This window comes from Pithys albifrons, chromosome 5, assembly GCF_047495875.1.
Source record: "Pithys albifrons albifrons isolate INPA30051 chromosome 5, PitAlb_v1, whole genome shotgun sequence".
Classification (NCBI taxonomy): domain Eukaryota; kingdom Metazoa; phylum Chordata; class Aves; order Passeriformes; family Thamnophilidae; genus Pithys; species Pithys albifrons.
In genome coordinates, this window is record NC_092462.1 from 35,325,733 (window position 1) to 35,353,369 (window position 27,637).

A 27,637-nucleotide genomic window follows, 5' to 3' on the forward strand; every position below is an offset into this window, starting at 1 on the left:
GCTCAGTGGACTTGTTGATGAATCTACAACAGAATTCCTGGGTTTTAGGAGTCTATTAACTATCTAAACTTGGGGATGGAACAAAATCATCCAAATGGCCTCAAATAACTAATATATTTGACTTCAAGCCTCGTTTTTAATTCAGAAGGTTGAGGAGGTGATTTCACTCCCATACTGCTATGACCCAGATAACTGGCAACAGTTTTATAACAGGAATGTCTATTTTCTTGGCCTTGAACAGAAAAGAAGAATCAATGAAACCAGACAGTAATCATCCTTTTCTCCCATTCCCTGTCACCTAGAAAACAGAAATTTCACCCACTTAGGCAGAATTTAAGAGGATAATGTTGAATAGGGTCATTGAGATGTTAGTTTTCAATCTCTTTGGTCCTTAGACACAATGAGCAGTATTACTGTGACCTACACTGCATTCCTCTTTTAAGATTAGTACCCACTTTCCCCTTCCAAAATTCATGTGTTTGTATGTATAGAAACAATCTCTAACAATATTTTTTTTCCTTAATTCCCGTAAAGTTTGAGACTTGTGAGCCTGACTGCAATAAAAAGAAGTAGTGAAAGCTTTATAATAAAATCGTTGTGTATTAGGTCCTGATCTGCAGAAACACATATGCTTAACCATAAGCATATGCATAGTTCCACTGAGTTGGTTCTGCTACTTCTGCTTATAATGTTAAACACTTGTATAAATGTTTGCAGCATTTGGCTTCAGAGGCGACAGAAAATGCAGTTACTGATTGCATGTTTTCAGGCAGGTTTTGTGGTGACAAACTGCCAGAAGTCCTCGCATCCTCTGACAGCAGAATGTGGATTGAGTTCCGCAGCAGCAGCAACTGGGTTGGAAAAGGTTTTGCAGCAATTTATGAAGGTAAGCCTCTTATAGCATTAAAAATGACTTGATTATGGAGGAAAAATATTAACCGGATACCTTTGGATATTAAAAAACAAAAGAACCACCACCAGTAAAAAAAATATGAAATTGGTATTTTATTACTGAGACAGTAGGTGTTACCTTACTAGACAGGGCATGTTGAAGCTTCTGTGATTGGATTTTAGTGGAGTTCTTTTCCAGGGAAACCACCGATAATACCCATAAACCTGTTTTACCAGTTGTTTCATTATGCAAATGTGTATGTTCTTGTGCTTAGTGCTTGGAAAGATTTCTTTAAGTACTTTCTGTGTATTCTTCAGAAAAATCTTACATATATTTTCCATATGCACTGGGATTAGTTAATAGAGGCACTATCACGCACCGAGTATATTAGCAAGTCAACATTCACCTGTTTAAAGTAGAGCCTATTTTCTTAAATACCGAATCCATTTAGTAAAAATTATGATCTATTTTATAGTCACACATCTTTACATGATTATCAGAATGGACCCTGAAAAGTGCATGTACTTTTTATGAAAATATTTTTTAAAATTTATATTAGCTGTTTTTTTTCAAATTCACTGTAAACTTGAAGTGATAAAAATCAACATGATAAAATGTATAGGTTGTTATAAAATACGACTTTTTGGTTTCATTTGCCCCTTTTGGAAGGATACCGAATATTAATGAGAAATGTTTATGTAATATATATCTAAGGGTGAACAAAAATTTAATTATTTTGACCTCTTAAATATATTCTGTAAAATGTATGAATTCAGATTATCCATGATTATAAAGTTTTCCTGAATGCTATAGACATGTTTAGAGCTATCAGAAACGCTAACTGAAATACATATGATGGTTTAAATGGCTTGTGTTTTCAATAATTTATCCCCGGTAGATTTGAGTATTTTCCAGAACAATCTTATTATTAGTTTTAAATATGGGAGTATATAATACAGTTTGAATGTGGTACAGTTACAGAAAATGTCATTATTGACCACAAAAATGTTATGCTTTTATCAGCTATCTGTGGAGGTGAAATCCACAAAAATGAAGGCCAGATCCAGTCTCCCAATTATCCTGATGACTACAGACCAATGAAGGAATGTGTGTGGAAAATAACAGTGTCAGAAAACTACAATGTGGGATTAACCTTTCAAGCATTTGAGGTAAAGCCTTTTAACTAATCTCAGGAATGCATCTAGTGGATAAGTGACAGTGACATTTAAGGAAATACTTATCAAACCTGTGAACAAATTAAGAATCCTCTATGAAGAATTAACTCCAGAATCCATGAAACCTTCCCTTCTGCAGAAATTTTCAAGATTAAACTTTATATGTGTTTTATAATACTTGAATTAGAATGTTTAAAGTACTGAAAATTGTCAGAGTTTACCAAATACATAATCCAGTTCAGCAAGGTTACTTTAATATTCTGTTAAATAACCAGGATTTTTTATCTTTGCTAAATCCTATTGTTAAAAAGGAATGTGTGTCTGGAGAAAAAAACACTGTGTTTTTTGGCTTTGTTTTGAAAAGAAAAAACCCCTACCAACTACTTAGACTGCAAACCTATATTTAGTGAGGGAACTAAAAAAGCCATGGTGAGTCATACTTGTATGTCTTTAGTGTATATCTCTCTGTGTGTAACAGTGCTGGATGGTGGTAAATTATTACAAAAGAAAGAAACAGTAGTTTTTCATATGTCTTTTTTATTCCTACACAATATACTGACTTGAAGTTTGCGATAAATTTAGTAACATACTTTGAGTTCACTTGTTTTATTTGAATATGCTTCAGGAATAGTGACATGAAAGACACTTTAAAAATCAAAACTTTTTGGCTTTATGGTGTACATAGATATAAACAAAGGCATAAAAAACAGGGCTATAATTTCCAACCTGTCATTTTAGTCTTACAGACAGACTTCAGGGTTATGGCAAACTTTTGCTATGACTGATGAAAGATCTGAGCAGGAGAGAATTATAAATAGAAATTTTACATAGAAATTTTAATAATTTCACAGATTCTACTTAATTTTCCCTTTCCTTTTTATCATGAGTTTATGTCAGTTCTAGTGCAGATAAGATCAGCTCTCTCTGCCCAGAGTTTTCCAAATGGCCTTCAATGTCTGCATGACTTGGCTCAAGATTGCTTAACATAGTATGGCAGTCTCTTTATTTAAGCACTGTTGAAAATGAACACTTTTCAATAAATTTACATTATTTACTGCTTAGATATGGAGCTTTTCTAGTCTTCCATTGGTGCATGGTATTTTTCAGTGTGATCACAAGGGAAATGACACTATACCTCTGCAAAAGAGACTTGCTGCAATATTCGATCTCCATGGAGTTACTCAGCAATGGTTTACACATGCAATAAATTATCACTTGAGCTGACCTCAGTTCAATTTTACCTCTGGGAGAATCAAACCCGCATCTCTTATGTTTCAGGACCTTTTTCTAATCACCAAATTATGGACTATTTACAAGTGTGAAGATGGTATGCTCTTGCCTCACTGTATAGGCAGGAAATAGAAGCAAAGAACCAGACACACAGCATGATTTAGTAAGCAAATGGTTAAGGCTGTAGAAAGAAACATTCAGTTTTCCCCCCAGACTATTTAGTATTGTGAAACTCTCTAGGGTGAAACATGTGGACTGACACCTCATAAGAAGAAAGGAAATTGAGCAGAAGTATAGTTCAGTGGTAGTCTCAAGTTGGTGCTTCTGCTGCATGTGTTTTGAAAGGAAAAAATTAAAAATTCCCAACAGTAGGGACTTGAAAGCTGCATACTTTTCCAGGGAGAGTCTGGGCTGTAATTCCAGAGTGGCAAGATGCCCTTGAGCACCAAATGAGGTGCCCCAAAAAAGCACAAGACTGTTATATCTGTCTTTGCAGCATTTCTTACTGGATGTCCGCTGGGCTCCCTGCTGAGAATGAGAGTTGCTTTGGAAACTGCTCTGAAGTGCCTTGCCTAGACACTCACCATTGGGTCAGATTTCCATTTCAGCTCCAAGTGCTTGAATGTAGGTGTTCTGGTTTTTGATACTAAGTCCCTCTCTGGACTGAATCCTTGGTGCATTGCCCAGTAAAACAAACATTTTTTTAAAAAATCACAGTTCTTTGTGCTAGCGGAGATTGAAAAAAGCAAATGTCAGGCCAAAGAGTTATTGCAGCATGTTTGTGGGAAAATTACTTCTCTGTCCTTTGAAAGGTACAGTTAAGTAAGAGGAATTCTCATTATCCATATGTAATACTAGAAAAAAAAACCTGTATAAATAACCTTCACTCTGAAATGAAAGCACTAGGGAAGCTGAGAATTCCAGACTGTATCAATGAGTCATCTTGTTTTGCCTGCTGTGGGCAACACATTTTCCATTTATTGCAGGATTATTCTTTCTTATTTAGCTGCAATTATTTCCACTGTCTGTATGACAGTAGAGATGTTGAGACTGGTAACTCCATCTTTTTGATTGTTATCATCACCTTGTTCTTTGAAAATTAGCAGGGGTTTTGTTGTTTTTTATTTTGCTTTATGTGGGTTTTTAAAGAACTTTTGTGAGCATGCAATCTTACCAGCTAAGGCAATCCAGAGAGTTTGTAGAGCTGATCCATATTAATCTGCCCCATTTGAATGGCCTTGTTAATCTTTGTGCAGATAGTGTTTGATTAAATTATTTTTACATTTATTTATCTGATCTTCTAATTCCACTAGGCATATATGCCACATTTTATGATTAAAGTCTACAACCTGAGGCAAATATGTTTACCTCTACTGCAGTTTGACTCTATGAACAAATAAATTAACAATGACAAAAAGTAATTGGAAGATTTTTCCTGAAATAGAATTGCTCCCAGATTTGCTCTTCATATCCTTTTCTCTCTGTGTTTTTGTTGGGTTTTTTTTTTTTGTTTTTTTTTTTTTTGTTGTTGTTGTTGTTGTTGTTGTTTGGTCTTTTTGTTGGTATTACTAGGTTTTGGATTCTTTTTTTTAATTTAAATTTTTTGCCTTTGTTTCTTTCTGTTGGATGAGTGATACAAAGAAAGGTACTCCAGAATTTTCAACCAAATATATTTCAGTCTAAAGTGACTGTGTTTTGTTGTTTTATTCGAACTTGAAACTACACACAAGGAATCTTCTTGTCTTCCTGCACTTACATGCCTGTCTTAGGAATTTTTCTGACATTTTCTTAACTTAGTTCTTTAATGCCTTTCAAATTTAGGGTTTCGTCAAAGGCCTTCAGGAGACAAAGGTATCTTTCATTTTCCTATAGGAAATGCATTTTTCAGTAAAACCTTTTAATTTATATATTTAATACATTTTCTAATTCACATCTTTCTTCTCATCTACATGTAATATCAGTTTTCTGAAATTTTAATAATCCAGTAAATATGGGATCAGTTCAGTTACAACCAAACTCCCTAGGGGGTCTCTTAATTAACTGGAGCAGATATTCCTCAAGGAACAAATAGGAAGCAGGAAGAATAAGAGAGAGAATAGGAAGAATAGAAAGCAGAGGAGGAAGTAGGAGGAATAAAAGACTATTACAAGTGTAATAGATCTTTGTATGGCAGTGTTCCCAGATGACAGTACCACAACTTCTTAAAATCTGTGGTACAGATAAGAAAAGCACAATCCTTTTCTGTTGATTACTAAGTGCCTTAACACCAGTTGTCATTTCTAAACACCTCGATTCTTATCTGTTAGGTTATATATAGGTGTAACACTTTAATCCCTTAATATAATAATGTTGATAATAGCAATATCATTGTTTGCACTAGTAATACACTAAAAATTGGTAAATAAGTTAGAATGGCCACCTTTCAATTTTGTTTGTGTGTGAGGTTTTTTGAAAATCAGTAGCACTTTGTAAGTTGGTTGATTTTTATAGTCTTAGGAAGTCTAGAAACTTACTACTATACAAAATATATTTTTAGCTGTTGTCTTCTGCTCAAAATATAGTGATCTTCAGAAAATAAACTACTCATTGACCTCAGTGGGAATTTGGCACATGCAACTCAGAGCCACGCTGGGCCAGCGAATAATCATAATTCCCATATTGTCCATAAAACATGGAAACATGGAAAAAACTGATGTTAATTAAAAGTAGTGAAATGACCACAGACATGTGGGGCAAAATGCACAGTTCCTTCATTGATATTAGCAGGCTTTCAATTGGTTCACTTTCTGCATCAGTGTATTATGATTTTTACTGTGATAACAAGACAACTTTGCTTCAAGTAGGAATATCATGTAATGTGTTTAATCTGTATTATTTAGATTAATGCAAATTTAGAATTGTTATTGTCAAAAACTTACCAGTGCTCAGCTAGACATGTTCCTGAGTGCATTTGTTGTAAACATACAACTCCACTAGAAGAGTAAGAATAAGCGGTTGCATCATAAATTTTCATGATTTTTCTAACTCTTACCCAAACTTTGGACCTAAGCAATTCCTGAGCAAACATCTAGGAAATTACAGTAAAGGTCAATGTGGTTTGTGACAGAGAAGTGAGTGGGAGAAAATTATGCATGTAAATGCTTAAAGATGGAATGTTGGAAGGAAGACGGAGAAATGTTGTGTGGAAGTGCCATATTGTGATGCCATTAAAATCCGATGAAATCAAACAGTCCCCTCCCCCAGTTTTCCCTCTTAAATAAAAAAACCAGAAATCCTAATGTACTAAATGAAAGCTCCTTAGTCTGTGGTGGTTACTGAGCTTAGTGTTGGTCATAATGCACAATTTGAGCAGACTACCAGCAGGCACTTGTGCTAACTGTGCAGCTAGGGTGCAAGAAAGACTCTGGAGCTAAAATGTGAATTTTTCTGGCTTTGGTTTTGAACTCATTATTGTTTTAACAGAATTTGGATGCGCTGAATTAAATTAGCGGCTTTTCCAGTGCCTTTTACCTGACCGTGATTCTGCCACCCTTCCCACCCCCCCTTCCTAAACCTGCCTAATGATTCAGCCAGTTAGGTGGACAACAGTTTTCTTAAAGGAATTATTTTTTAATATTTGGATCTAGTTAATTCTTTTATAACTAAGATGCTATATTGCATGACTGACCTAAGATATTCAGGCAGTAAAATAACCCAACTCAAGAGGGGTTTTAATTCTGTTGGGAAAGATACTTTCTCAGTAAAACCAAACATCATAAATTATCTGGACTCCAGATAGGATCATATTTGGGCTGCTACTGCTTTCCTCTTTGACGCAATTCCCACTCAGACTGGTTCTGCAAGTACTATTATGTAAAGAGCTCAAGGCTGGTTACTCAGGTAGAATGCACACATACTCACATATAAGTCTGTGTTTGGATGTCATCCAGCAAAAAGTTTAAATGAGAAGGGAAATTTTCAGGTGTTATGCTTTCAGTGGGTTTCTCCATCAGTACAGCAAAGTCAAAAGACAACTCCTGAAATCAGGAATCGTGCAATATAAACTAGACACATAAGCTGCAGAAAAATGGTAACTTTTTCTTTTGTCCTCTCTTCTGTTGACTACTTATAAGTGTGTTTGGATTTAATCCTACAGATGCCTCAAACTCTTTATGCACAGCAATTTTTCACCTTTACCCTGAAACATCAGTGAATAGTGAAACAAATGCAAAATTTTCAGCTATGTGGAGAATGAAGGGTCTAAAAATCATACATATTAATAAAAATTTAGCTTTTTGGTATCACAAAAACAGTGGATATTTATGGTCTGTTTAGTTGCTGAACCATTAATCATTTTTAGTTGAGTGCACATGAGAAAAGAGGACTTCCATTGAGCTTAGGGTAGAAATTAGACAGACCATTAGGAAGCTTAGATGTGAGCATGTAAATTTTTAGTTAGCATGTAAATTTTTAGTTACTTTTTCCCAGTTAGACCACTATGTCCTTGGTAATATTTGAATAATTTTTTCTTGTAGAAAACAAGTAGATTAAAAAGAAGTTCAGTGATGCTTGTTCATCTTCCTCATGTTTGAACCCTAAACAGAGACACTAACCTTAACTTTGAAAAATTTCATTTCTGTTTATTATCTGATTGATATTTGATATTTTTGCTTAAGATAGGTCACTTTGATAATTATGTTTTACAGATCGAAAGACATGACAACTGTGCATATGATTACTTGGAAATTCGAGATGGAACAAATGAGAACAGTCCTTTAATTGGTCACTTTTGTGGCTATGACAAGCCAGAAGACATTAGATCTACCTCTAATACCTTGTGGATGAAGTTTGTTTCTGATGGAACTGTTAACAAAGCAGGATTTGCAGCTAACTTTTTTAAAGGTACATGTTAAAGCATATTTTGGGAGTTGTGAACAGCCTATCACTTCTTTTTGTACTAGAAAAATTATTACAGGTTGTTAAATTATTTTTCAGTATTTTTTACTAATAGCAGTTCTGTAGTCTCCAACACGTTTTTCACTCAGGATACAATTAAATCAAACCAAAACATCAGAGGTATTTGTATCTCCTTGTAAAATGTTTCCAAAGAATGAAGGAACATATTCAGAGCAACTTCCTACTGTCTTTGGGTTCAATTAATCATCTTAGTTTTGAAACACATCTAATCCTGTAAAAGAGTGTCTTTTTTTTTCTTTTTACTTCTTATCAAACATAAACATAAATGCAAATGGACTTTTTTTAATATTAGGAGGGTTTTTGTTTGTTTGTTTTTTGTTTGGGATTTTTTTTGTCTAAATAGTGTGGGGGGTTTTCTAAGCCACTTGCTGTATTAGGTTGCTTTATCAATTTACTATTTCCTGTAAGCAAGGAAAAAAAATGTTGAGAAATCAGTGAATAATCACAGTCTTCCTCCAGTTTGGGATATTTTTCTGGGAGAGAAGGGTGCCATGCAACTGCAACTACATCTGAAACCTCTGGTGTATGGGAAGTGTGTAATTCCCATCCTGTGCTGCCCATGGTACAGTTAAAACTACCGGCAGTGGTGTCACCATGGTGTGACATCTTAGATGAAGGTCATGCTACCAGAAGCTTTTTGTTCTTTTGAAGAGACACAAACTGTGGCTTTTCTTACCCTAACTGATATTTTTCATTGTAAACAACTATAACTTTGAAGGCTATAGGCATGAGAGAGGGAGCTCTGCTTTATTCCTAAGAAATCACTTGTCGTGTTGTAAGGAAATAATATTTCAGCATCTGAGGAGTATTTTAGCAATGAATCTCATGGGTATACTTCAGAGCTAGTAGAAAGAATACACAATTCCTTCTCCTTCCCCTGCCCTGATTCATCCTGTTTCCTTTAATATCAGTAGAATGAAAACCTGGGATTTGAGGATTCTGTTAATCTGTTTTTGAGTATGAATTCAGGATAATGCACGGATTGATTCTGTGGGAGATAAAGTGCCCTCCAAGTGACCCTGTTGTGGATTTTCCATCTTTCTTTCAATACTTTATACGTCCTTCAGATTATGGCTGCCTGAATTACTGTATGCTGCCCACAAAGTGCTTATAAATTAGTATTGCATCTGTCAGTGTGCATGGTTTAAAAAAGACAAAACAAAACCAAAATACCCAAACCCCACAAAGGGCAATTTTTTATTTCCTCCATTGTGGCTCTCCTTAGCATTTGAAAGTCCTCCAGTCAGCAACCACAGTATGTTATGTAGTGTATCTTACAATGGCATGCACTCAGGGCTAATATTGATCCAGCAGTTACAGCCGAGGAACATAATTACTTAACACTTTTTTTCATTCTGCCTTGTCTTGGTAGAGGAAGATGAATGTGCCAAACCTGACAATGGTGGCTGTGAGCAGCGCTGTGTAAATACTCTGGGCAGTTACCAGTGCGCCTGTGATCCAGGATATGAACTTGGTCCTGACAAAAGGAGTTGTGAAGGTATAGTTTTTGCTGTCTTATGGGCTGTTAAAACTCTCAAGGTGCCATTGCTTCAATGAAGTGCTACATGTTTCCTATGCTCTGTCCTGGCAGTGTGAGATCTGAGGAATCCAACCCAGAAAAACCAATGCTCCCTTTTTAGTAGTGATGTCAGAGTAACTAAAGTCTGTTTGCAGCAGTCATGTTTGTCCAACGTCTGTCAGCAATTTAGCTTTGCGTATTTTGGTGTTAGTCGATCAGGAATAGTGCAAAGCAGGACTTCATACCACTTATTACAATATTCATACTCACTAAAGCAAAGTCTACCACTGTGCATAAGGAGACAATTACCAGCAGAGTAATGTGCCACTGTCTCAGAATCAGAGTATTTAATGATTCCTCTGGCTGGGGTGTGCCTAGGAAGCTGGCAGGTCTGAAGAGCAGAATCCTTTAGTCTGCCTCAAAGTTCAGAGAAATCCTCCCCAATCCTAGTGAGATTGTGGACTTTTCTCACTGGAAAAAAATTTTATTTTTCAAAGTGAGAAAAGCATTTTCAAATAACCATTTTGATAAATAAAGATCTGATAAGTGGAAGTCTGTGTAAACATAGGATTGAACTTTTGCATTCTATGCATATTTCATGTCAAAGGAAAGAAACATAAGCTCTTGATCATTAGACACCAATTTTTTTTTTTTGATAGACACCAATAAATTAAGGGATAGCACAAATTTATTCTTAGTTTATCTGTTTGACTAGTGAAAAGAAAATAGAAAAGGAATACCTCCCTTGTGCCCAAACAACAAGGCAACTCTCCAAGCACTGCAGAGCAGCGTAGAGCAAAAACCCTGAGTTATCCTTACAAGTGTATATGCAATTGTTCCATGTCAGGTGGCACTCACTGTATGCAGATAGTACTTGGGACTGTTGAACTAAGATCACTGTCTAGTTGCAGTGAGCATTATGTCCTAGTTATAATTCGGGCCTTTGAGGGGAAAGCTGGATGTGCTAATTCACACATGATGCCAGAGTAGAAGTCAAAAACTTTGACCTATGCTTCACTGCAGTGTGGACATGCGCACAGGAATTTGCTTCATGGTCTTCCATTGCAAATCTTCCCCAATGGCAGCATATTAGAAAGTCTTAAGTTTTGGGTTTGTTTGGGTTTTTTTCAGTATTTCCACATTTCCAACCTTTATTTCAACAAGCAATAGAACAACTTTCAAAAGCAGAAACTGCACTTGTCCTTACCCAGACTGGATCATTTGAGGGGACAGCTTGTGTCATCTGAGTGAAGACTCTAGATCTCTGTCTGGTCTTTTCTGATACATTGAGGTGTGACCCAGGGTCTTAGCTTACCCGCCACCATCAGATTATCTTTTACATGTATACCAAGTCTGCTGCATGGAAAGCCAGGGGCCAGGAGGAATACTGGTGTGTGTCTGGGTTGACAAAATGAGCCTTGACACGGTAACTGGAGAGTTCTCCCAGCTGTGTTAGATGAAGTAGATGTAGTGTGTGAGATCATCAGCTAGTTTTTAAAGCAATTCAGTGTTAGCAGAGAGCAGTTGAGTAGAGCTTTCCCCCCAGCAGCTCTTTGGAAAGGGATTTGTGGATGATTTCCAGTGCTGTCACAGTGCTGTAATGGTATCAATGTAGCAGAGTGTGATTGAGAGCCCCTAAAAATCCCATTACTTTTCTTTTTTTTTTTTTTTAAAAAAAGAAAATTGCACAGATGGAAAAGATTAATGAGTTTATCCCTTGCTAGCTGAACTGCGTTTGTAGTACAGTATTTTTCTGTAATTTGCAGGTCTCTATTCGGCACATATTTGGAAATAATAGGCATTTTCTCTATTACTGGAACATTTATATTTTGACAAAAGTAGTTGTGACTGAAGTGTACGTGACTGCTATTCCAAAGAAGTGACACTGTCTAGTAGGTTATGGGAGGCATATAGCTATAAGACCTGAGACAGGTAGGGCTGATTCTGTACCAATAATCAAAGAGAGAAGCTGGGTAAATGCAAAGGACATCTTAATTAGTCTCTCTGTCATAAAAGTGAAGGTCAAGGTCCCAGGGAGGGCGGTGAGGTCAGAGGACTTCCATGGGAAAGGCTGTGAGAAAATAACCAGAGTCTCTGGAGGGAAGGGAAAAGAATGAATATGATAACGCCTGGTGTAGTCCTGAAAATTATTTCTGTCCACAAACCTGCAAGCTGTTCAAGATAGATGTTGTCTCTTTTTCGTTGTTTGCACCACGCACAATAAACCAAGATTTTCATTAGTCTGTCCGGGTATTACAGCAGTGTAAGTAATGAGAGGACTGATTCTTCTCGCTGTGCTTCTGTTTACAGTAAAACATGGTTTCAGTCAAGAAACAATGCTCTCTTTTAATTTTACAGCTGCTTGTGGAGGACTTCTGACGAAGCTAAATGGGACTATAACCACACCAGGGTGGCCCAAAGAGTATCCTCCAAACAAAAACTGTGTGTGGCAGGTGGTTGCCCCAACACAATACCGAATTTCAATGAAGTTTGAGTTTTTTGAGTTAGAAGGAAATGAAGTAAGTAACTGTGAACAAAGAACTGCACAATCTGTTACATGCTAAAGAGTTTTGCAAGCATTTGAAAATAGATATCATCTTATAAAACCCTTGCTGACCTTTCATATGCTGACAATAAGCATAGATAATCTTGTTTTCATTTGGGGACTGTTTCTGGACTCTTTCAAAACAAACATGGAGAGAATAGCCCTCTTTTACATCATCTAAATGTATGTGTATTGCAAGAAATTTAAAAAAAATGTTCTCTGCTGAGTCCCAGCTGACTTTTTTATCAACAAAGTAAAACAGAGCAAATGGGACTGAGGCATGTTGGAATGAACTCAAGAGAAGAAAATCTGGAGAAACCAAATCATCTTTACAGACTGACTACATATTATACACATAAGCTGTGGTTAGTAATGGAGTGAAGGAGCATTTAAATCACTTACAAGTATCTGCTGGGGGGAATATTTTAAAACAAGCAGTCAAAGAAAAGAAGTGCAATAGAACAGCAGCAGTTTTTGAGCTGGGCAACTCCCATAGGCATGGGGAATCATGTTCCCAGGTAGGAGGAGGGACAGGGCAGAGCTTTCCATATAACAAAAGGTGGTCCTTTATGTTTTAAACAAAGTGGTGGAGGTTGCAGTGGGGGTTTTTGGATGAGAAACAGTAAATACAGGCTACAATAACTTTTCAGCCTTTGGTCTGCTTAGTAGCACTTCTCTGTCATCCCATTGAGCTCCCTTGCCACACTCCAGCCATAATGTGCTATTGCCATTGAATTTCTGTGCTTGTTCTTCACATGGCATTAAGGACACAAATCCCAGGGCGTTACTTCTGACTAAACAATTTGGTAGCAACATATTTGGTATAAAGACAGCCCATCTTTTGGGCATGGGATTTGAAGGGGCATAAGCTGCAGTTTAATTTTTAACTAAGAACAAGACCAGATATGGCTTCTCCAAAATACCTCAAAATTATTTGCAGAGACAGCACTGAGAGATTTTTTTTCTCCATAGATATTTAGAGTGGGTTCTCAAGTCCATGAAATTTCAACTTTCAATAATATATATGTTAGACTCATGCAGTGTTATTAATATTACTAGAACTGAAAGAGGTGTAATAAAACCTTACAAATCCCAAAGAAGTAAAATTTGCTTTCCATTTGAACAAGTCATAATTTTTTTTTTCTTGCATTTGCTTGGTACTTAGGCAAGACTTGCAAGGAAGATACCTGGAGTGTGTTAAAGTTAAATCAGTTTTCTCAGACATGTAACTTAAGCACATACGAAAAATTTAAACATTTTTCAACAATCAGAACTTCAGTTTGATAACCTCCTGTGCTACTAAATCTTGGCTTTATACTGTTAAATGGTACTACTAAGTGAAGACGAGAAGAAAAGTGTAATATCTGGAAAATTCTAATACATTGTGTTAGTGCAAATATAAATTATATCCATTTACAAAGTACTCTATTTTTTTTTCTTATAGAGCTCCATTTAGGACCAAGTTTAATATGTTTTTTCCACTATTAAAATTTTAATATTTTACCTTTCCATCTTACGTTTCTAATTTTACATTTAACTTGGAAAACTCTTTTGAAAACAGTGTGGTATGGAGGAAGTTAGACCTATCTGAAAATACATTTCATTTGTCATCTAAAGCCATGGAACCATAAAAAACTCACCAGTAGTATATTGCTGAAATTACTGGGATTTATTAAAGTAGTGCATTATATTTGAAAATCACATGCATTATTATGAATTTATCTTCCAATAATATAAACCATCACGTGCCAATAGCTCAAGTTTTATGAATCTTTGTATTCTTTCTATTGTATAAAAATAGTCTCAAATGAATTAGTCACTTGCCAACTCTGCAGTGTATTCCAGTAACAATAAAAATTTAATCTACATCTTCAATGTATTATATTAAAAGCAATCGGAAGTGTTGACAATTTTTCCTAGGGGGAGAGAAGAACAAAGGCCAAAACTTCCTTTTCTATTATTCCTTCCAGTTCCTCTGATGCTTCTTTTCTGACTAGAAATTGCGATTTATCAAATGCAACTTGGATTTACTGGAACACATAAGCTCTGTATGAATCCCCCCGGCCACTGTTTTTCTTAAGCTATTAATTGCAGACAAGTAGGACACTTTTGATTAAATGATTGATAGTTGAGCCTAAGAAGCTTAGAAGTTTTTGGGTGGAAGGCTTTAGGTTGACCAAGGGATTATGCATTGAAAGTATTATTGCGAGTAGTAGGCCTTGCATAAGGCTTTTTTATTACATTGTTTTACTTTATTTTTAACCTTTTAATGAAAATGGCATGCATCATGCATTCAAATTATAGCTATGCTACTGTTAAAGGACCATCTATGGTTTTAATGGTGAAGATTTATATATTTGTAAATAAATGGATAAGCCTAAAATACGTTATGGTAAAATCTTACCTTGTAAGTTTCTAAGTGAAAATTAACATTTTTTAAAAATCTATGAGCTGTAAGCAGTGGAAGGTTTGTAGGTCCAAGGTCTGTGGTTTACTGCAAACAGATAATTTTTAGGGTGACTATTTCTGTCAATGACTGTTTACTGTCAATGGCTTTTTGGATGAAATGGAAGTGGTACTAATTATCTTGAAATATAGATATAAATATAGATATAATATCTTATCTTGAAATATAGATATAAAACACAGATAAATACCTATGAAAATATAATTTTGAATACAGTTCATAGCATAGTTATGTGTTAGTGACCTTAAAATGTTCTTACAGAAAATCAGTAATGTTTGTAAAATTTACAAATACTTTAAAAGTTAAAAAAAAAAAAAAAAAGGTGTTATTCAAGTATTATTAGGCAGCATATACCAATCAGAGTTTTGGCATTTTGAAACAACCGCATGCTTTTATTTTGGTTAGCCAAACTTTTTTCTTTCTTTCTTTCCCTTGTCAGGTCTGCAAATATGATTATGTGGAGATTCGTAGTGGCCTTTCTTCTGATTCTAAACTACATGGTAAATTCTGTGGTACAGAAGTGCCTGAAGTTATCACCTCTCAGTACAACAACATGCGAATTGAGTTTCGATCAGACAACACTGTGTCAAAAAAAGGCTTCAAGGCACACTTCTTCTCAGGTATAAAATATTTACTCTTGTATACCTGTGAGTGGCTTTGAGTGGCCACTGACTAGGTGGAGCGAACACTATTTTGGTATGAAAATGGGTGGCTTTTTTGCTTATAGTTTTCATGGTAGCTTTGAAATTGTTTTATTTACATAAACATAAACTGCTCTCCTGTTTAAAACACCATTCTGAATTGCAATTTCTCTAGAAAAATATATGGAACATATATATGTTTAAATAACCTTTGTGAGATACAGAGGAAGAAAGCAAATTTACTGCATTCCTATATTTTTATTAGATTTCTTTTATCTCAAGTTTTGTTGGTATGTTTTTTCAAATCCTGGTTGTAATGTGATACAAATTGCATGCTGTGTACACTTGTATTTTTTCTACTCAGGTCTCTTAATGTATTCCATTTGTTGGGAAATTACCATTTTGTCCTACAACATTTGTTTAACATTATGGGTACTTCTGTGCCAAACTTTGCACTTCTTAATGTTTTGCAGAAGAACAGAGTTTAAGATCTTGCTCTTGCAAAAACCTGTGTCTTTTTATTTATGAGTGTAGTTTTATTGAGGCAGATCAGAGATGGAAGTTTATATCATATAAGGACATATATTGTTGAATAAAGTTAAACATGAGTCCAGAATATGGTAATCTGGCTATGGCAGGATACCACTCCATGTTTGTAGCAATTTTTTTTTTTTCATTTTTCCTGTGTATTTACACACTTGCACATACAGATAGGTATGTTATCTTGTGTGAAACAACACAAAAAATAGTCCCATCTGCTCACCTCCCTAAACTGAATGTCAAAGACAAGAATTTGGGAGTTGAATTGTGCCCCAGAGTTCTTTTTTGATAGCAGTTAAAATCTGAATCTAGAGAATCCTGATTATATTTAGCCTGTAATAAAATGTTACCCTTATCAGCAATTTTGTTGCTAAAATATTTTATTAGTACTGAGATGAAATGAAATATTTTATTAAAACTGAAATGAAATTGATTACTGTTAATAACTGAAAATTATGATTAAGTAATAAGAATCAGTATAATGTATAAATGATGTAGTTTGGAAAGTGAGAAAATAACTGTCAAGACAAAGAGTTTCGGCTTTGGATGTTTTCTTATTATGACTATTTTGCTGTTTTTGTTAGGCAATTATGAAAGATGAAAAAGGGTGTTTCATCTCATTCAAATGCATTAACAAACATTTTGCCTCCTCTAAAGTTTATTTTTTTCTAGCAATCATATTTCTCTTGTCATAGACTTATAGATCCATCTTTATATATAGTAACATTTTTTACTTTTAAATTTATAGTTTACATGAGCTAGAAGCTTTCAAGGTTTACTTTTATTTGTAGTAAAAATGTGTGTGCACATAACAGAGCTACCTCCTAGAAACACTTACACAACTAGTCATTTTATGTAGGCCTAGTAGTGCCAGAAGGAATTGCCATGGATCTTGACATTTTAGAGAAATAAGGATTGACATATTCTAACAACTGCAAATGAAGTTGGTTAAATCTTTTCAAGATCTATACAGCTATGCCAGAGAAGACTGGCAATGATAAATATGTAATTGCGTAAGCTCTGTGGTTCAGAAGTTGTATTTTCTGAACATGCTGAACATTGACACATTTATGGTCTGTTAAATTTTGGGTTTATTTAAAGTGATAGTTCATCTTCACATGTATTTATTTTATTGGTGGCTTAAATGACTTTTACTATTATGAGTGGGTTCTAGGAAGAATTGCCAATGCTGTATCTTGGAGAAAGACTAGACTAAGCAACAGGTTTTAATCCTTCAGAACTGTTATTACTTTTGTACTTTTCAGGTCGGGATGAAATTTTGTTACCTTTCCCTCACAAGGTGAAAACAGGGTTTTCCTGGTAATTGAAAAAAAATATGTTTAAATGACACCATTGATCATCAGAAAAAAATTCATTAGTCAGGGATGAATCTGAACTGATGTATTTTTTAATGAATAGAAACATATGATAAGTTCTTGATATAGTATATATCTAATTCCCTTAAAAAAAAGAAGATAGTTTGATACAAATAATCTTTGAATCTGTAAGTGTATAAATTTGCTGAATGCTTTGCAGTGTTTTTTTCCCATAATCTCCTCTCTTTTCATATGAATCCAAGTACTTTGTATTTTATTTTTAATCTAAATTCTCTTCAAGTTGTTCTAATTTCTAGAAGATTCTATTCTGTTATCTGGCTTTCCTCATTTGAAAATATTTGACCATTTTTTAATGCTTGAGAAAAATCAAAGTTCTAAACTTAAAGTATCGAGGAAGAGAATGTTATCCCCAAATAATTCATCAGACAAAAATCTTAGGCGTATCAGAAAACACTGTGACTTTCTTACCCCTTAATTAATTAATTCTTTAATTTGGGCATAATATTCTATTGAAATGTCAATAAAGAACATACTTAGGAGTTCAAGCATTTTGACTTTTGGGAGTTGATAACTGATGAAGTGTGGGGGTTTTGCCTCTTTGTGTATATATATGTATATTAGTCATCAGAATACAATACTTTTAGAATTACATCTGTGTAGAAATGCTTAGATATTTACTGGGAGGCATTTGCCAATTTTATTAATTAAATCACAATGGCAATATGCATAAACAGTTATAAAGATATACATAATGAAATGAAAATGTAATGAGTAAAACACAGCATCATGCACTGTATTCACCAGTAAAGGGCATATGCAATGCTCTGCAAGAGAGAACGGTGGCTAAGTCAGATTAGTGTGAAGATTAGGAACTGTAATATGTCCCCCAAGCACAGCCAAACAACTTCCCCTTTTTTTGCAACTCTTTTGGTAGTGAATTCTGCAGCCACAGCTACTGTTAAGAAAGCATGGCTCAGGTCCAGCTTAGAAGACAGAAAGCAGTTTTGAGGTGGTTGAAATCCACTGTGATAAATTGTGAATGCAAACAGTGACACAGGGCAACAGATGACCTGCATGATGAAGGTATTTATGTTGATAGAAGACAACAAGTAATTACGTTTTTGGCTGTAAAATAGTGTTAACAGTGAGACAGGTGCTACTAGAAAGTGAGAAAAACTTTTTCTTGGCATTCCGTAAAATTTACATTTTGATGGGACAGTTCTGAAGAGAGCTCAGCTGGGAGCTGTGGTAGGGATCTAGCTGATCTACAGAGACATTACTGTATATTTCTAATCAAGTTCATAGGATAAAGAGTCAAAACTGGGAAGTCAGGATATATTTTTTAAAACTTTCATTTAAAAATGGAATTGGATAAATTAAAAAAATAAAGCTCTGAGTAATTAGGTTTTTATTCTTCTCCCTTTGTCTTTCTTCTGTCCTACTCTGTTTCTTCTGCTTTTGTTACAAGACAATGACCTAGCAGTCTAATGGGGCCATAAGACTAGAGGAGTGTAAAACAATGCCAAAAAGATAATAATAATATATATTCAAAAAATTCCACACCACTTTTTTTTTTCTGTGATCTTTCTGAGAAGATAACCTAAGGAACAGTCATAATAATAATTAAATCGCTTCACTTTATCATAAGTTTCAGAGTTACCTCAGTGTTTTAAATAAACATGATGCTATGTATGATCAAAGTATACATGGTGTTTGATGAAACGAGGTTTGTTGGGACATTTTTTGGGTGGTGATGATTCATTGAGCAGTTAAAAAGAGAAAGCTAGAATGTTTCTAGCCTTGAGCACAATCTCATCTCTGGTGCCATCATGGTACATTTTTTTCCACAGACAAGAAAGCTGCCTGCAAAGAGAAAATTTTTGTTTTTGAATCTTGCAAGGACTTGATACAGGTCCCTTCAGGCCGAGTACGTATTATTCACAGACTGGTGGCCTCTGAGAGTCTCAGAGGTATGACCATTTGTCCTCTGAATGATTCAATCTAACATTTTCTTCAGAATGGATCTTTCCCTCTTCTGAGTACTGAAATGAGAAAAGAAAGTATCCATTCAAAACTGGGGAGACTCATTTCCATCTGTCAGCATAACAAATGGCTTTGTTTTTAAGTGGCAAAACATTTGTTCTTGTAACTAATACAGACTAATTGGGGATTTTTTCATGAATTTTAAAACTGGGCAATCAGTTTGACAGAAAGTCGGTCCTCAATTTTAAAGTGTGAGGAAGGCTTGTTCAACAGTTGCATCCTTGATTAACCAAGTACAAATAATTATTGTCATTCAAATGTGCTCCAAAACTTCTCCCTTCTACCTTCTATCCATTATCATATTTCTGAGGAGATCCAACTTGGAATTGTTTGATTATGCACTTGTCTCATTAGAGATTATTTTACAGAATGTAAGCTTCTCTAATGCTAAAATACTTTTCAGAGTTTTTGCACAGTTTGGTTGAAGAGGAAAATGAAGAGGGCTTTTATTTAGAATTTGTGCACCTACTCTGTATTTGAAAGCCTCACTTGAATGCATTTTGAACTTGCATTCCTTTTATTTTGCTATTTTCATGAAGAATTTCAAACTAATGTTTAGGAGGGGAAATATAGAAGAGTTTTGTTTATTTTATTTCTAGTTTCTCAATAGCTTGTTACTATTCTTCACTTATTATGGAATTAATTTATGATAGTACTTGCTTTTGCAAAGATGAAAGATTATAACTTTGGTTTGAAATCAAATATATTTACTACCTCAGCTTAGGACCTACATTGCAAGGTGCATAAAAAGTGTATTGTGGAGCTTTTATATTTCTTTCATTGTCAAAATGGCAACTAGTAACAGTCTTTGAATGTATGGTTCTGGGAGGTACCTATGTTTTCAACTGTTTCTTAATCATCAAATCTGTTCACATTTGCAGAAAGATTCCAAAAAACTTTCAGTGAAAACAGATTTGAGATTTACAGAACAAAATGCAGTTGCTGCTTGGGTTTGACTTGCAGAATTTATCTGTAAATGTACATTATCATCATGTCTTAGTATGTGTAAGTAGAAGCTGATTTTTATGGAAAAACTTGCAAGTCAATGGATCAAGTGTTGCATACATTTTGGCAGAGTTGCATACACTTTGTCAGAGGAAGATGATGTGTATGCAATTATAATGTGAACTTCCTTTGTTGGGTTACTGAATATGAGCATCAATAAGGGCAGGGGAAAAAATGGATGAGTAAATCAGTGAAAAGAGAATTAAGTTGTCCATAGTGTCTTCTAATATATAGAATTTCTTACTGTACATATTAAAGTGAAATGTCGTGTTTCCTTGTTTGGAGATAATGTTTGCTGCTCCTTATCAAGGTGCATGAGGCTGAAGGGGGTAAATGCTCTGTGTTCCAAACCTGTAGCAACCAAACCTCTGAAATGACCACAATTTCCTTGCTCTTTTTCCTCCTCTCTTTTGCATGTTGAAATGACACATTTTGTAAAATACAGGGGTTTTAAAATTATGTGTGTTCACATATATATACACATATATATATATATGTATATAGGAATATATTTTTATATCTGAGAATGTATACATATCTGTCTATATGTACATAGTTATATGAATGTCCATACATATATAAAAGTATGTTTATATATATGTCAGGAGCAGTCTGCCTCTTTTAAAATGGACCAGCTTCATTTAAAACAAGAACAGCTGAATGACATAGAAGGGTTGCAGCTGAGTCCTCTTGTTAGAATGACAGCTTGTTAATCTAGTTTGGCTTTTGTCCATGTAATGAATTTGTAGCTGTTTAATGCAGGTCATATTTCCTCTGCTACTCTCTGCTTTATTTCTAACACACAGAACTGCCTGCTGTATTGTAGATCTTGAACTAACCAATGCCAATTTCTTTTTTTTTTATGAGATGTTTTTCTTTTTGTGATGTTTTGTAATGTCCAGATTGATTAAAAGTTAAGCACAATGTCACTCTGTGGGGGAAAAAGAAAATCAACTTTCTAGAAAAGTTTGGGAAATCCTTTTCTTCTTACATGTTTAATAATGTAGAGTTTGAAGTCTTGTTTGGCCTACATGTTCCTTTGAACATACCATCATTAAACTGTGGAATTTGCATAAAGTTGGAATGCTTTATGTGTTGTCCTTAAACTACTCTGCCATTGTTAACTAAAATACAAGTTTGGATATTTATGAAACTTGTACCACCTACAGCACTTGAAAGAGTAAAAGCTGGTAACTCCCTTATCTCATTTATTCTAGCTTTTTTTGTTTTACAAGTGTTCCTCATCTTTGGGAACTAACCCTCATGTCCTAGAAAGATGAGACAGACCCTTTGTGCATGGTGCAAGGTTGCAGGTTGAGCAATGAGTGTCTAGAACTAAAGTACCATGAAACAGCCTTACTGAGAAGAGTGACCATGCCATAGGTTTTCCTCTTCTGGACTCAAACTCTGTGCTCAACCTTTTTCTTTTTAGTAACAAGGTCTGCTGCTAGCTGTGATGCTCACTTGACCTTGTGTATCTTGTAGACAAGGATGAGTGTTCGAAGGACAATGGTGGCTGCCAACATGAGTGCATCAACACGGTAGGAAGCTACGTTTGCCAGTGCAGAAATGGATTTGTGCTACATGAAAATAAACATGACTGCAAAGAAGGTAAGTAGTAAGGTATTTGAATGGTTCATTACACAATTGTCTTGCAAAAACCTTTCTGCAACAGTCCTTTTGTATAAAAGAAACATATTGGTAATGGGGTCATAGACATTAATGCTTAAGCATTCCAACACCTCTCCCTTCTCCCATTCCCTCCATCCCCAGCATTTGTGTGGATTGAATTTGAAGTCCACAGGAACACAATTTGGTAAAATTGGGATCCTTGGCCAGGAGTGCTACTTTTAACAGTTCTATGAAGTGCAGAACATTTAAAGCTCAGATAGAATATTTATCTAAGGGTGCATTAAACACAGCAGTAGATTTTCTGGAGAGAAGCCCGGTAAAACTGTCATTTGCTCCTATCAGTAGCAGTTTCCTTACAGTTGGGTTGAAACTCTGTCTACCCTTTCTGGGTTTATTTTAGGGGACATATTCAGACAATCTAAATTCCAGTCAAATCCCTATGCATCTTTCTTCCCGTTGGCTGTTTCAAGGTGTGGGTGCCTCCAAGAAAACAATAGGTTTGTGGATTTAAGTAGAATTTAGATTATCTGCAAATGAACTTCAAATGTACAATATCATGTATGCTACTGTAATTTCTCGAGGTTGTTTTCTAGCATGGATTTAATTTGAGAATCAAGACATGCCCTGTGTGAATTTTTTGGATTTTCACTGGTTTTGGAATGACACTTATTTACTCTAAAAGTTTCTTTTTGAGATTGTTAAAAAACTGAATACAAAAAGACCTCTAGTTCTGTGTACTCATGGTTCAGTTAGAATGTGAATGACTAAGGTGTTCTCTAGTTGTATAGAAACTGCTGTTTAGAAATCAAAATATTTGCTCTGTAGCTGCAGTATGAAAATTAGTGAAAAGAGAAAAAAAATTGTTCAAGAAATTCCTTTTGAAGTCGGAGTAGCAAGATTTCTCCTATAGTTTTTTTACATACTTGCATGTAGGATAGAGAAAATATCAAAATATTTGATTAATTTTTAATATTTCTAATGTTTATTCCTTTATAATAGTTTTTTTTTAAAAATCCATCTCTTGTAAACAATGGTGTTATGTTTCACAGCAATCAATAAACAGGCATGCTGGGTTAATGTTATAAAGTGTGCACCTGAGGGGAAGAACATCATTGTGCACTTTGAAGAGCATCCTTACCTGTCTTTCTCTAGATCCTTTTCATTCAGTGGGTGCCCTGAAAAATATAGTACTTTTTTGGCTACCTCTGAATGACCTCCAGACTAACTGATGCTATCACTGTTGGCACAGCTGAGTGTGAACAGAAGATCCACAGTCCCAGTGGTATCATCACAAGTCCCAATTGGCCTGACAAGTATCCCAGCAGAAAGGAGTGCACATGGGAAATCAGTGCCACCCCTGGGCAGAGGGTCAAATTGGTGAGTTTCTTGCTACCCTTCCTTTTTATCTTTTCTTCCATCAAACCAGAGTCTCAAATGGCTGTTCAATGATATGAAACTGTTACTAAACTTTACTATCAGTTTGCATCCCAGAGGTAAACTATTTTGGAAACTTGCTGACTCCTGACCATTTCTAGCCAAGCGGGGCTACTCTGTCATGAGCTATGATTCAGGTTTATGGTGATTGGAAATACTCAGGACAGCAGAGGGCAGGAGGAATACTTTTCCTCCTGTCAGACTTTACTATATTGTTGTTGCAACCTCATTAAACTTGTATAAAGTTTTGACAAATATGGCAGAGTCCATTTACACAAACTCCAGAAAAAGCAAAATTTTTAGTTGTGAACAGTCCTGTAGCACACACCTTTTGCATTTCTGTCTGCACTTTTTCAAGAGGAAAAGAAGATATAAAAAACCCCAAGAATCTGTATTTCTCATTTCAAATTTTAACACAAGTTGAAGAGCAGACTGGATTAGATTTGTGAATTTTGTGTCCAGCTGGCTCAAAACAATGCTGGTGGCTGAAGACAGGCTAGCAGAGCTTAGAGAGCTTTGCAGGTCTACTGAGGTTACATAGCCTTTGTAAGAAGTTGAAAGTAAGGTTTTGCCTAGGGGGACTTCATGCTTTGAACTCAGCCTGTGTTCCTTCAGCTAGCATACTTGGGGGACAGCCATAACAAGAAGTGGCCTTACATATTTTAAAATCTGATAAATTGATTTTACAACTCTTTTGGAGAAAACAGTTAAGGAGAGAAATGTCTCTGCTTCAAAGAGGTAGAAGCAATAGCCAATACTGATGCAGGGATGAAAGTGATATTGTAATCTCATAACTACTGACCTTACCCAAACCCTAACCCCTTCTCTTACTGAGAGTTAGTCTCTCAGGTTTCTGTTTTTGCTTCTTTTAATCCATCAGATTTTATATAGGTATAAATGGCAACACATACATAGCATCATAAAAGTAAGATGGATGACCATAGCAGGAGGGACTGCTGTATAGTTGTTTTCATTGCTTCTGCATTTTCAGTCGCTTAATATAAACACCAAAATTCTCCTGTGAAATGAGCCTGCATTCACTGCATCATGCAGGTCTTCACAAAACAAAAGTGTTATTCTGAATATTGTAGTTCTTTGGGCAAAAAATCCATTGTTTTGGCTCCTTACATATTCTTTAGGTCAGATGTTAATATTAATTCCCATCACATTTTACACTGTCTGGATTCCACAAGGGACTTGGTAGGTCAGATTTGCTTTGGTATACCAGAGACAATGCTGAATTATGATACTTGCTTAGTACTTGATCAGTTGTATTCCTTAAAATTATTGCTTCTTGATCCTTTTGTGTTCTCTCTTTTTTTTTAAAATAGTCAGCTATATGACTACTCATCAGAGCATTTATACTCCGTGGTTTTTTGCTATTTTAACAAAAAAAAAAAGATTGTGAATTTCACCTTAAATTGTAGGTTACTCTGAATATTCACAAAGATGTATATTCCCTCTCAGTGTTTTCATAAGGGAAAATTATCAGATATTAAGCTTTAGGTTTCTTGTTGAAATTTAGCCCTGGTCAAGAAGACTTATCTGAAAACTCTTAGATGTCCCCTTGAAATAAATTTGTTTAAATCAATCTACTCTTGGAGGACACTCTTCTGTATTTGAAAAGCAGGTATTAGTTGTGTCCGTGTGTGTTAACAGAGTTTCTGTCAGGTATGGCATGCACTTTTTGGAAATGCTTGAAGATTTTTCTAATAAACAATCAACAGAAGTTTTTTAGTTTTCACAATGTTTTCTCTAGCAAAAGGTGACATTAGCATGAAGGGTACAGCTTGAAATATTGTTAGAGTTGTAATAATAATAAAAAAAATAGATTTCTAGGTAATAGATTAGAAAATATAACCTTCACGCATAAATCTTCATGTGGAAAAGTAATTTTCCAAGATTGTAGGTGTAGTGTGATGTAAGTTTAAAAAAAATAGGGAAGGAAGTCATTATGTTTTGCAGATGTTTCAGTCAATCCTCAACTACATAAGGAAACAATAATTTCTGACTTTTTGCTGTTTTGAATTTTGTGTGGAATTTGAAATAATCCTTAAAAAAGTGCAAATTCAACAGAAAGGCCACTGTATTCTAGATTTAATATTCTCTTATGGATATGAGTTTGTCTATAAAGATTCTAATGCCTTTCTATATGAAGGATGATGCACTCTTGAAGATGACTGTCTTAACTGTTATTCCACTTTCTCAAGATCAGTATGTTACTCCAGTTACAGGTTTGTAGAGGGAGTAATATTAAATCTATCATCTTAACTGCATTGTTGTATTCTAAATCATGCTAACATATGTACATATGTACCATGCAAATACAGTAAACACAGTAGAACACCGAGTTATTTTACTTTTCCCCCCCCCCCCAGATGTTCAATGAATTTGAAATAGAGCAACATCAAGAATGTGCTTACGACCACTTGGAAGTGTTTGATGGTGAAAGTGAAAAATCACCAATCCTGGGACGCTTATGTGGCAGTAAGATACCAGATCCTCTTATTGCTACTGGAAACAAAATGTTTCTCCGCTTTATTTCTGATGCATCCGTTCAAAGGAAAGGCTTCCAAGCAACGCATTCTACAGGTCAGAAAGCAGGATGTGCTTTACTAATAACTTGCCTTCTTCTTTAGTGGAAGACATTCAGATACTTCTTTTCTAGGAATGAGTTCACAGATAAAACAATGTTATAGCTGAATCTAATGAAACCATAAACACAGGAAAAGTCTGAGATTGCAGAAATTATTCTCTAATATTTTAGATGTTTCTTTCTCCCTGTCTCTCTCTCTCATAGGTAAGCAATTAAAAGATTTTGAAACAAAGTCTGATAAAAAAATGAAAAAATGAAATCCTTAGGATTCCTGACGTGAGTTCCTAAAAGATTTAGTAGCTTTTCACTGTATTTGTAATGGCAACACTTAACTGGAGCATGTGATGCACCTCCATTACTGTCCTGTTCTAACTTAAACAAAAATCTGGGTTTTGTGTAAACAGCTCTTAGTTTCCTGTAGTGCTAAAAAGGAAAGACAAATCATAGAAAAATAAGAAAAAAAAACCCAGTTCTGAAGGCTTTCTTAGCACCCTTAAAATATAATAGCCTTCATATTTACCGTTTCATTTTTTTCTTTGACAGAAACCATTGAAATTGATAGTGGTTTGCAATTGCAATTAACAGAGTTCTTGGCACATTTTCAGTGCGTACGTTTTTTTTCCCGACGTTGCTTGGCTTACAGTGGCCCCTAGTGCTGAATCTCTGAACTGCCAGTGCCTGCTGTAAAACGAGGCGATTTGGAAGTTTTTTGACCTTTGTTTTCCTCTTCAACCATAATGTCTGTCTTTGCTTTTTAAAGATCATTCTTTACTAGTAGATAAGGTTTATAACAAGTAACAGTTATTAATAGATGATAGTAACTAAGTTGACTAGTCACTGTTAAATGCCACCCTGACACCCAATCCCATCAGATCTCTGAAGCTGAGCAGGGTCAGGCCTGGTTAGTACTTGGATGGGAGACATCCTGGGAATACCGGGGGCTGTAAGTTCTAGTCCTGAGGACTTCACTGTCACCGTCCAAGCTCGCTCGGCTGTGGCAGATGAACCTTAGGAGTTACAGGGTGGGGCCAGTTCTGCGCACGCTGAGCCTCAATTAAAAAATCCACTGTGCAGGCTGGAAGGACACACCCATATGGGTAGAGCCCTTCCCAAATCTTCCTTTGTGAAGCCTGGCCATGATGATGATGGAGTCACTGTTATGTAATTTGATATTACCTAGAGTATTCATCAAGTTGATGTGTAGTGCTCAGCTAAAAAATCCACATGTATCAATACTGGCATTTTCTCTCTCTTTTTTTTTTAATTTTTTTTTCCCTTCTGCTTAGTTATAAATAATTCTAGAACTTTAGTAATTTCATTTCCCTTTCAGAGAAGGGCAGTAGACAACAGTATATAAACCTTTCATTCTTATGATCTTGGCCTTTAAAGTGAAAATTTTAACAACCTATAATTCAATTTTTTTTTTGTGGAAAATCCTCTTCTGCAAGCCTTCATGTTTTGCCTTCCATACTGCAGTAACCCTTTTCCTTGCATGCAAAATGAGACAAAAGTGATAATAATTAATTTTTTTGTTCATTATCTCAGGGTATATAGTTAAAGGTCAGAACTCCTGCTGTCTCATTTATTCTTCTCACTTCAGTTTGCGGAATTGGAGTGGTCATGTG

The 27,637-nt window shown here is 35.3% G+C and overlaps 1 protein-coding gene across 4 annotated transcripts in view; it reads left to right on the plus strand.

The window, feature by feature from the left end:
• TLL1 (tolloid like 1) overlaps window positions 1-27,637 on the plus strand; it is a 127,119-nt gene that overhangs the window by 91,648 nt on the left and 7,834 nt on the right. For all 4 annotated transcript variants that reach the window (XM_071556206.1, XM_071556205.1, XM_071556208.1 and 1 more), the window contains 9 exons: window positions 770-886; window positions 1,916-2,061; window positions 7,983-8,178; window positions 9,626-9,751; window positions 12,131-12,291; window positions 15,224-15,404; window positions 21,836-21,961; window positions 23,232-23,359; window positions 25,795-26,008. In XM_071556206.1, coding sequence (XP_071412307.1) covers window positions 770-886; window positions 1,916-2,061; window positions 7,983-8,178; window positions 9,626-9,751; window positions 12,131-12,291; window positions 15,224-15,404; window positions 21,836-21,961; window positions 23,232-23,359; window positions 25,795-26,008 — 1,395 coding nt within the window. The remainder of the gene's footprint in view (window positions 1-769; window positions 887-1,915; window positions 2,062-7,982; window positions 8,179-9,625; window positions 9,752-12,130; window positions 12,292-15,223; window positions 15,405-21,835; window positions 21,962-23,231; window positions 23,360-25,794; window positions 26,009-27,637) is intronic.